Consider the following 11,229-nt stretch of genomic DNA (forward strand, 5'->3'; position numbering starts at 1 on the left):
GTGTGTGTGTGCGCGCGCGCATGTATCACAGACAGCACAGGTACCAGTATAGATCCTTCATAACATTATGAGTCATGCAACTCCAGCCAGATTAACAGCCACCCACCACTACCTTCTGTATTCTATTGGAAAGCCAATCAACCAATTGACCGTGGATCTCATGCATGTTGATATTCTGACTAAGCCGAAGGTGAGGATATTTTTGAAAGCCTTACAAACATCCGTGGAAACAATATCAACTTTTCCATCCTCAATAATCATGTGTGCAACCACTCGAAAATTTATTTCATGTCAGTAAGACATGGGATGCCCTATTCAAAGCCATACTGACTGTCCGAAATGTAGCCATGCGTTCCGAAATACGCATGAATCCGTTCCCTCAGAATTCTGTCTAAATGCATTTGACTCACTGATGTGAAACTCACCAGACTATGGTATCCTGGATTATCCCTATGTCCCGAAGTCAACGGAAAAACAAGATTGAGCAGCTTGCCAATCCTCCACGAAATCTCCAGTGGCTGGCAAGACGACAAAGATATTGGTCAAGCAAACAGCGATCTTTCATAGAGTCATAGAGTTGTACAGCATGGAAACAGACCCGATCGTTCTTCCCTCACTAACCAGAGGTAGGTATTATCGGGCCATGGGGGGACTTACCCATTTAATTCTTCGTAAAGCTCCTGCATCTCCCTGAGGTAACAGTGGCTGAAGGACCTGAACTTAAGGGAATTTATATTTGCCAGGAATTGGTGTTGGAGAGACTGTTAGGTCTGAAGGTTGATAAGTCCCCGGGGCCTGATGGTCTACATCCCAGGGTACTGAAGGAGGTAGCTCGAGAAATCGTGGATGCATTGGTGATTATGTTCCAGAGTTTGATAGATTCGGGATCAGTTGCTGCAGATCGGAGGGTGGCTAATGTTATACCACTTTTTAAGAGAGGTGGGAGAGAGAAAGCAGGAAATTATAGACCAGTTAGTCTGACCTCAGTGGTGGGAAAGATGCTGGAGTTTATTATAAAAGGATGAAATAACGACACATCTGGATAGTAGTAACAGGATTGTTCAGAGTCAGCATGGATTTATGAAGGGGAAATCATGCTTGACTAATCTTCTGGAATTCTTTGAGGATGTAACTCTGAAGATGGACGAGGGAGATCCAGTGGATGTAGTGGACCTGGACTTTCAGAAAGCTTTTGATAAAGTCCCACATAGGAGGTTAGTGAGCAAAATTGGGGCGCATGGTATTGGGGGCAAAGTACCTACTTGGATTGAAAGTTGGTGGCTGATAGGAAACAAAGAGTAGCGATAAACGGCTCCATTTCGAAATTGCAGGCAGTGACCAGTGGGGTACCAAAAGGGATCAGTACTGGGACCGCAGCTTTTTGCAATACATGTTAATGATATAGAAGATGGTATTAGTAATAACATTAGCAAATTTGCGGATGATACTAAGCTGGGTGGCAGGGTGAAACGTGATGAGGATGTTAGGAGATTACAGGGTGACCTGGACAAGTTAGGAGAGTGGTCAGATGCAGTTTAATGTGGATAAATGTATGATTATTCACTTTGGTGGCAAGAACAGGAAGGCAGATTACTACCTAAATGGAATCAATTTAGGTAAAGGGGTAGTAAAAAGAGATCTGGGTGTTCTTGTGCACCAGTCAATGAAGGTAAGCATGCAGGTACAGCAGGTAGTGAAGGCGAATAATAGCATGCTGGCCTTCATTATAAGAGGGATTGAGTATAGAAGCAAAGGAGGTTCTTCTTCAGCTGTACAGGGCCCTAGTGAGACCATACCTGGAGTACTGTGTGCAGTTCTGGTCTCCAAATTTGAGGAAAGACATTCTGGCTATTGAGGGAGTGCAGCGTAGGTTCACGAGGTCAATTCCTGGAATGGCAGGATTACCTTACACTGAAAGACTGGAGTGACTGGGCTTGTATACGCTTGAGTTTAGAAGACAGAGGGGATCTGATTAATAATCTTATGTCTCAAAGGATTGGACACTCTGGAGGCAGGAAACATGTTCCTGCTGATGGGTGAGTGCCGAACCAGAGGACACAGCTTAAAATTACAAGGTAGACCATTTAGGACAGAGATGAGGAGAAACTTCTTCACCCAGAGAGTGGTGGCTGTGTGGAATGCTCTGCCCCAGAGGGCAGTGGAGGTCCAGTCTCTGGATACATTTAAGAAAGAGATGGATAGAGCACTCAAGGATTGTGGAATCATGGGATATGGAGATAAGGCAGGAACAGGATACTTATTAAGGATGATCAGCCATGATCATATTGAATGGTGGTGCAGGCTCAAAGGGCAGAATGGCCTACTCCTGCACCTATTGTCTATAAAAAATCCAGGATTGTCTAGTCGACCCAACTGTTCAGTCTTTTTCAGTTACTTACAATGCACAGATTCTAGAGTGTACAGTAGTCAGTTTTACAAAACTTAAAGGCTTCTATTCATGCATCCAAAAAAAAAAAAAAATTCACCTTAAGAGCCTTCTTAAAGGCTACACAAGTGCAAATAGCAGTAACTTACAATGGTCATAGTACCTTTTGTGACAACATAACACTCCAAATTTAAATAAAAAATTTGTTACGAACTATGTTGTACTTAGAAATCTCAGCAGTCAGCGTGCATACATCAGGTTCCCAACCAATATAAAATCATCAAAAATTAACTGAAGACATCCAAAAATTGCAGATGCTGAAAGTCAGAAACAAAAACTGCTGGGAAAATTCAGCAGGTAGGGAAGCACCTGTGGAGAGAAAGCAGTGTTAAAGTTTTGGGTCCAATAGCCCTTCTTTAGAACCTTCTCTCTCTGCTTACCTTCATATTCTGCTTTAATCCTTAGTGTCTCATCAGTGCCTTTGTGAGCAGATGAAACACGCAATTCACATGGTATACCATAATTTGCACAAGCTTGTTTAATTTTTTGACTGTGGTCAAGATCACTACGGGATCCCATGATCACTACCACTCTTCCAGAAGTCTGTGCAACCAGCAAGTCCTAGACAGATATTTAAAACAAATGGTAAAGTCAATTTTAGAGACAGTGACAGAGACAAAAATGAATCAAGTGAATCTGGTCTTATGAATAATCCCAGATTTTAGTCAGTCATGTACAACAAGAACCCAACCATTTCAATACAGACGACATGGTAATTCACATTTGAGTCACAATGTAATATGGCCTGAAGGAATGCCTGAGACATTAAGGGAACTGATTAATTAAGCGTTATGAAGTGAAGTGGTTGTATTAATATGGGGAGCTATAAATCAGTGGGCTGAGAGAATTTTATGGATTGTGGCTAAGTGAAATAAAGATTTTATTGAAAAAAGTGTGGATTTGAATTAAGATTAAATAGTTCTTTCGAAGTATGATAGTTCGGACATAAGGAATGTTATACACTGTATTCAAGAGTGGGCTTGCAGCCTACAATGGCAGATAAAGATAGGACTTTACTTAATAGGAATGGTTAAAAAAACAAAAATGGTGCCAGGTAAGAAATAAATAAACTTTTGGGTAGGAGTATGAAAAAAGCAAGGACAATTTTACAAAAAAGTAAATAATTTCAAAATCAATCCATAACATTTACTTCTTATCCCTCCATCTTCTGCATTAAAACAAACAAGAGTTTTCCTGGCCACGATCAGTTCTGAAGAAGAGTCACTGGACCAAAAACATTAACTCTGATGATTTTTCTCCACAGATCCTGCCAGATGTGCTGAATTATTCCAGCAATTTCCATTCTGGTGTTAGATTTCCAGCATCTACATCTTTCATTTTTAAATCATTTCAGTTGTTTTCAGATGTTCAAATGGCGACATTCCCATCTCTCAGCATGTGATTTGCTTTCTGTTACTTTTTTGTACCTTTAATGTATTTAGAAACTTGGGCAAAGAGAAATCAGCCACAGAACTAGGTGGAGGCAATCTTGTAGAAGTGAGTTGAAGGCTCAACATCAAGCACGATAACAAAAAAGTGAAGAATAATTTATTTCACTCAGTCTAGATCTCACTGAATACAGGGAGAACTAGCCATTTGGATACAGAACTGGCTCAAAAAATAAGGTAGAAGACAGAGGGTGGTGGTGGAGGGTTGTTTTTCAGACTGGAGTCCTGTGATCAGTGGAGTGCCACAAGGATCGGTCCTGGGTCCTCTACTTTTTGTCATTTACATGAATGATTAGATTAGATTACATTGCAGTATGGAAACAGGCCCTTCGGCCCAACAAGTCCACACCGACCCGCCGAAGCGCAACCCCTACATTTACCTACATACCCCTACATTTACCCCTATACCTAACACTACGGGCAATTTAGCATGGCCAATTCACCTGACCTGCACATCTTTGGACTGTGGAAGGAAACCGGAGCACCCGGAGGAAACCCACGCAGACACGGGGAGAACGTGCAAACTCCACACAGTCAGTCGCCTGAGGCGGGAATTGAACCCGGGTCTCTGGCGCTGTGAGGCAACAGTGCTAACCACTGTTGCCCACTAATGATTTGTATGAGAGCATAACAGGTACAGTTAGTAAGTTTGAAGCTGACACTAGTGGACAGCGAAGAAGTTACCTCTGATTACTACAGGATCTGGGCCAGTGCTTTGAGAAGTAGCAGATGGAGTTTAATTCAGATAAATGAGAGATGCTGCATTTTGGGAAAGCAAATCTTAGCAGGATGTATACACTTAATGGTAAGGTCCTCGGAAGTGTTGCTGAACAAAGAGACCTTGGAGTGCAGGTTCACAGCTCCTTGAAAGTGGAGTCGCAGGTAGATAGAATAGTAAAGGTGGCATTTGGTATACTTTCCTTTATTGGTCAGAGTATTGAGTACAGGAGTTGGGAGGTCATGTTACGGCTGTACAGGACATTGGTTAGGCCACTGCTGGAATATTGCAATTCTGGTCTCCTTCCTATCAGAAAGATGTTGTGAAACTTGAAAAGATTTACAAGGATGTTGCCAGGGTTGGAGGATTTGAGCTATAGGGAGAGGCTGAACAGGCTGGGGCTGTTTTCCCCGGAGTGTCGGAAGCTGAGGGGTGACCTTCTATAGGTTTACAAAATTATGGGGGGCATGGATAGAGTAAATAGGCAAAGTCTTTTCCCTGGGATCAGGGAGTCCAGAACTAGAGGGCATAGGTTTAGGGTGAGAGGGGAAAGATATAAAAAGAGACCTACGGGGCAACTGTTTCACACAGAGGGTGGTACGTGTATGGAATGAGCTGCCAGAGGAAGTGGTGGAGGCTGGTACAATTACAGCATTTAAAAGGCATCATATGAATAGTAAGGGTTCGGAGGGATATGGGCTGGGTGCGGGCACATGGGACTAGATTAGTTTAGGATAGCATGGACGAGTTGGACCGAGGGGTCTGTTTCCATGCTGACCATCTCTCTGACGCTTATCTGCAAATTGTTCCTTAGGCTGACCGAAATCTCGATCATCGGGCGCTATGACGGGTCTTACATCAGAGACCTCCACACAGGAAGTCTCCTTCCCCCAACCCGATTAACCTCCAGGAACCATTCCTCTCGCTTCCCCACCCCCTCTCGGTCAGTTTGTGTACCCATCTTTCCACGGTCCCTCTTACGTCCGTTCTCGGTGAGTCTGCTCCGGGGTTACGTTTAACCGCCGAGCGTGGGTTGTTGGCAACCGCTCTACGAGAACTGACGGCTCCCAGTTCCGGTAACATGTAGAGTGAGTATAAGCCAGACCCGTTGTGGCGACGCTGCGGGGAATAAAATGCCCATATTCTAGCAGACTCGCCTCTTGGTCGTTTGTTCTGTGTCAGACTACTCTCCTACGAACCTGACCTTGAGAATTTTTTAAAACAACATCTGACTCTAAATTAGTCAAATTGACAGCAGTAATAGAGCCAGTTTCAGACGACTTTTGACAATACCTGCACTCTTTCTGCCACCCACTCAAAGTTTCTCTTAACCATTTGCATAGCTTCAGGTGTCACTTCTTTGAGATCACGATAAACCTGAAAAACATTGACAGCAGTTCTATAACAGAAGGAAAATATCTATTATTGTGGAAAAATACCCTCCAATTTCAGCCATACCAACTTTTAGAAACAAACAGTCTTTGTGCTGAATATTACTGCAAAACAATAAGGTTGTGCTCAGAAAACAAAAGGTTACATAATGTTGGCATACATAGAGAGCCATACTTTGAACACTTGATTCATATCTTGACGGCTACAAATTGTGTCAAAATGGTATCACTTGAGTTTCAAAGTTGTAGGGAACTATTACCTGAAAATGTTTTACAAAAGTCAGATATTGTTCACAAGTTGTATGAGTGCAAACTCAGATATTCTCTGTAGAAAACTCAAGTTTACAAAATATTTGTGATAAAAGTGATTCCCAACATTTTCCCCCTCAAACGATCCCATTCATAGTCAAAAATCATAATCACAATCCACTTACAGGAATGGGGAGTTGGGAACTAACACAGCTAATCATATCCAACTGGTTACAGCTAATGCATTATCAAGTTGCTATGGGAAAAAAGGCAGCGGAATCAGTGTTTGAGAGGAGGTTACAGATTTCCTTGCACAAATCCACATATCTCAGAGACAGCAGTTGTTGGTTGGTTTGGTCGACAGCCATCTGAAAGCTGTAGAGTTGGAGATTGAGAGATCAAAGCTGTCAGTGTTGTCCACGGCAGAGAAAATGTTATGTTCCAACATGCAGAATGCAGGCAATAGCTCATGCTCCAAAAGAAAAAAAAAGTCTGGGTTCGTGAGAATTTACAGAAGACTAGAAGACTAACCTAGTCTTCTGGTAGTGGGAAGGAATGTACATAATGTAACCAGTGAAATTCCTGACTGGGAAAAAAGGAAGCAACCCCATTGAAAACTGGTAACAACTGCTGATTGTTTACTGTAATGAACTGTAGCTCTGTGGAGAGTGACACAAGATAAGTAATTGAAGAAAAGAAACGTTTAAAAGAAACGTTTGTTCCGTAGGCTTGATAAAAAGATTTTTGTTTTAAAAATCAGAAATGTTGCCCCATCATTATTTCAGCTAACAACTGGAACTTCAAAATGCTAACTGTCACTACAGAAATCATAATAAAAGATCCATCCTAGAAAGACCTTCATAACTAAGTTGCAGGCTAAAGAGCTCAATATCCAGTATAATAAATTTTACCTCTGGGTGCAAATTCCTGTCATCGTCAGGTTGTCTGAAGGGGCCAAGCCCAAACTCACTTAAAATACTTTTCATGACACACTAACTTTATGCTGAGCCCAATAACTCAGTCGAACATTAGATGCCAAGATTTTGCATTCAACTGTTTTTGGGAGGCTTTCCTTCCTAACTGGGGGAGTTAAAAAATTAATTTGAAGTCAACCCACATTCCACCCTCAAAAAATAAATCACACACCTGTTTGTCCTTTTGCAGTTTTCGATCTCCCTGAGGCCACAGTCTCCACGAGTCATTGTCAATGACATCCGCAAGTAAAATCTCCTTGGTACAAGCACAAACTCCGAATTCTACCTGGTTAAAAAAAAATGCAAACCAAATTATTAGTTCACTAGAAGAAATCACTATTTCTTTAGCTGTAAAAAAGATAATGACTTACTTTCATATCCACAAGAGTACAGTCTTGAGTGGCCCATGCCTTCTCTAATATCTCAAACACAGCCAAAGTGGTACGAGTCATGATGTCTACTTCACACTGTTCAATCTGTAATCCCCCACAGTTAAATTGCGCTTGAATCAATTGTTCTTCAGACCACTGTGGATCATTGTTAGCATCATCCTAGAAGGAAATTTTTTTATGTTTTAGTCATTTGAAAAATTATATTTTGCAAGGAAATAAGGGGTTTATCCAAAATAATTTTGCTCAAAAGAATCTTATGATTCAGTTGGCAGCATGCCCAGATGAATCAGATCATGGGTTCAAGTTCCATTCCAGAACCTTCAGACCCCACTGAAGAACAACATCCCATTGACAAGCTTAGGCAAGATAAATGAAAGAGCTGTTCCCAATGGCTGATGATATAGGAACTAGGGTGACAACACTGTGATCCTAACAGAGCTTGGAGGTGTGTATTGTCTGATGACTTGCATTTTGTTCAAGAATTTCAGGGAATATACTGCCTATCATTGGTTGCTTCTAAAAGGTGGAAGTAAATTGCCTTTTTGAAACATTGTAGAAACACCCCAGCACAGTTAGAGAGAGGGTACCAAGATATTAACACAGCAACAGTGAAAGTATGGCAATACAATCCCAAGTCAAAATTGGAACTGAAGTGATGTTGCTCTGGTGTATTGACTTATTCTAAGAGTTGAAGTCAAGGGCTTGGAATATCTGTGGAGTGTTACTCCAGGCAATGCATCTTGCATATGCTACATACTACTGCCACTCTGCATCAGTGGTCCAGAAAATGAACATGGAAGTTGGTAGATAGGGCACCAACCTTAAGTGTCGCTGGAGCTGCATTTAGCTACGCAAGTTTTCCATCGTGCTCTCGACTTCTGCCTTGAAGAAGATGGTAGCCACGCATAGTGTCAGAAGTGGAGTTACGCACCATAGAATAAATAGCCACTAGCCTGTTTCTTAAAACAGTAACTGGTGCAATTTAATTTCTGGTCAATGGTAACCTTGAAGATGATCTTGGAGAGAAATTCAGCAATGGTAATGCTGTTGAATGTCAAGGATCAATAGCCAGATTCCCTCTTGATGGGCATGCATGGTGGAAATGTTACTTGCCACTTTTCAACTAAAGCCTGAGAGGTTGTCCAGTTTGTGATGCAGGTGAACATTAACTTTCAGCATCAGAGAAGTCGTGAATGGCTTTAAACAGTAAGCAAACATTTCACATCTGATTTTATGCTTGAGGGAGGTTCGCTGATGGAGCAGCTGAAGATAGTTAGGCCTATCACACTGAGCAATTTAGTTATGTTCTTGAACCTAAATGATTAGCCTCGTACAACCACAACCATCGTCCTTTGCGCTAGGTATACCTCCACTAATGGAGAATGCTCTTCTCTGCCATCTGCACAGATTAGCATCTGTGATGCTGAAGACACCAGAAGTAAGCAGATGAATCATCCACTCAGTACTTCTGGCTGAAGATGGACGCAAATGTTCCATCTACATCTTCCAGCGAGAATGGGGATATTTGTGGAGCTTTCTTCTCCTGTGAAAAGTTTAACATCATTTGTGACTGGATTGGTAGGAATGCAAAACTTAGACTAGATTAGCTGATTACTAAAGAAGCATAGCTGCGTTTACTGCATCCTGCGTGAAGTTGCAGCTTCACCAGGTCAAAACCTCTTTTAAAGCAAAAGTTCACCTTTACTCTTCACTGAAAGATGTTTAATGGAAATTGTAGGATGCAGTACATTACAGTAATGCATTGCATTAAACCACAATTCTCCTGATGGTAACACCTAATGTTTGCTCAGTTCAGAGCTGCTCAACCTACTGAATCTGTCCCTTGTAGCATAGTGCTGGTGCCAAGCAACATAGCGCAGGATACCCTCAACTTTGTCTCCAAGAGGACTTTTTGATGGTTGCTCAAAAAAACCATCATGAATCAATACAGCTATGACAAGATCAACTCATGATGAAGTGGTTAAAATTGTATTCTTCCCCCCCCCCCCTCCATTAGTTCATTGAGCTGCTGACCTGTAAGTCTTGATGTTGGATACAAACTCTCCCACCCAGAATATATTCTCTGCCTTTACCATCCTCACCACTTCTTTCAAATGGTGTTCAACATTTAGGAACATAGATTGAGCCACTGAATAAGGGAGGAGCTCCACATGCTTATCAGAAGGTTTTCTCGTCAGTGTTTGTCCAATGCTACGAGACTTCCTGAGTTCAGAGCCAATATTCAGACTCCAAAAGGCAACTCTCTCCAGCTCTATCACCATGCAACCATTTCTGACGGGTTTGTCCTGGTAGTGGGTAGGATGTAGTCAGAATGGTGATGGTGGTCCTTGACTAGTCGGTCACATGGCACATGCCCCCAGATGCCTTGCTCACAAAAAAAGTGCAGAAACAGAAGTGATCAATGATTTCAAAGGGATATTGGATCGATGGAAAAACAGCAAAGTTTTCTTCATACAAATACAAAGTGGCAATAAACACCTCTAATCTAACAGCAAAACTGATAGGGTCAAAAATGTTAGCTACCTTAAAGAACATCTCCAACTTCGGAGGACAGAATTTGTATCCTTCCTTTACACCAGGATTTCTCTTCAGAAAAGAGCCAGTGGCTATTCTTCGACAGACCCACTCAATAGGAATCATTTGACAGTTTGCTGCCACAAATGCCGTTTCCCCATACTGCTTCTCAAATGCAGTTTTTATGCCTTAAAACAAAAACATAATATAAATATCACAGAAGTTGCACACCTCAAAAAAACTTTAGTAGCAAAGTCTTACCAGCATCCTGCAGCAGTTTGAAGATAGAAACAGTGGTTTTCGTAGATATTGCAGCCTTGCCCACCATCTGATCTTTCCTGACTGCATTTCCAGCTGTAATTTGGTCCTTGGACTGAATCAATACTTGCCCTGGACAATCCAGAAGTTCATATATTTCCTTGGTCTTTCCTTCATTCAGCTTTTTTCCAATTTTCAATTCTAAAAAGGAATGTTCAACAGGGAAAGCATTTTCTTTTCAAACAGTGAAAATTTTAAAATTATTGACTATGCAAAAAAAATGCTGTCAACACAAGGCTGAATATAGTAGCATGTTACAGAGGTTCCAAAAACAAAAAAAAGAAATTGATCTAGGAAGCACAAACAAACGAACAGCAACAATGCAATTAAAGTGGAGGGTCCACTCTGGTCATTTTATTTTAGTTAAAAATCACAATATCAGGTTTATTTGTAAGTACAAGCTTTCAGAGCAGTGCTCCTTCATCAGGTAGCTAGTGGACCAGGATCACAGGACACAGGGGGTGGGGCTAGGAGTGCAATAGGTGGATGGAGGTGGGGGTGAAGGTGAAGCAGATAGGTGGGAAAGAAGAGTCACAAGGATGGTGCTGAGCTGGAAGTTTAGAACTTCCGTGTGGGCGGCACGGTGGCACAGTGGTTAGCACTGCTGCCTCACAGCGCCGGAGATCCGGGTTCAATTCCCGCCTCAGGCGACTGACTGTGTGGAGTTTGCACGTTCTCCCAGTGTCTGCGTGGGTTTCCTCCGGGTGCTCCGGTTTCCTCCCACAGTCCAAAGATGTGCAGGTCAGGTGAATTGGCCA

General features: G+C 42.0%; 1 protein-coding gene across 2 annotated transcripts in view; it reads right to left on the reverse strand.

Moving 5' to 3' along the window:
- The window catches only part of paics (phosphoribosylaminoimidazole carboxylase, phosphoribosylaminoimidazole succinocarboxamide synthetase), an 18,322-nt gene that overhangs the window by 5,130 nt on the left and 1,963 nt on the right, over window positions 1-11,229 (reverse strand). For both annotated transcript variants that reach the window (XM_043690418.1, XM_043690427.1), the window contains exons 3-8: window positions 10,415-10,612; window positions 10,163-10,341; window positions 7,598-7,777; window positions 7,399-7,512; window positions 5,906-5,989; window positions 2,827-3,007 (exon numbers count right to left, since the gene is read on the reverse strand). In XM_043690418.1, the coding sequence (XP_043546353.1) occupies window positions 2,827-3,007; window positions 5,906-5,989; window positions 7,399-7,512; window positions 7,598-7,777; window positions 10,163-10,341; window positions 10,415-10,612 (936 nt within the window). The remainder of the gene's footprint in view (window positions 1-2,826; window positions 3,008-5,905; window positions 5,990-7,398; window positions 7,513-7,597; window positions 7,778-10,162; window positions 10,342-10,414; window positions 10,613-11,229) is intronic.

This window comes from Chiloscyllium plagiosum, chromosome 1, assembly GCF_004010195.1.
Source record: "Chiloscyllium plagiosum isolate BGI_BamShark_2017 chromosome 1, ASM401019v2, whole genome shotgun sequence".
In the NCBI taxonomy this organism is placed as follows: Eukaryota; Metazoa; Chordata; class Chondrichthyes; order Orectolobiformes; family Hemiscylliidae; genus Chiloscyllium; species Chiloscyllium plagiosum.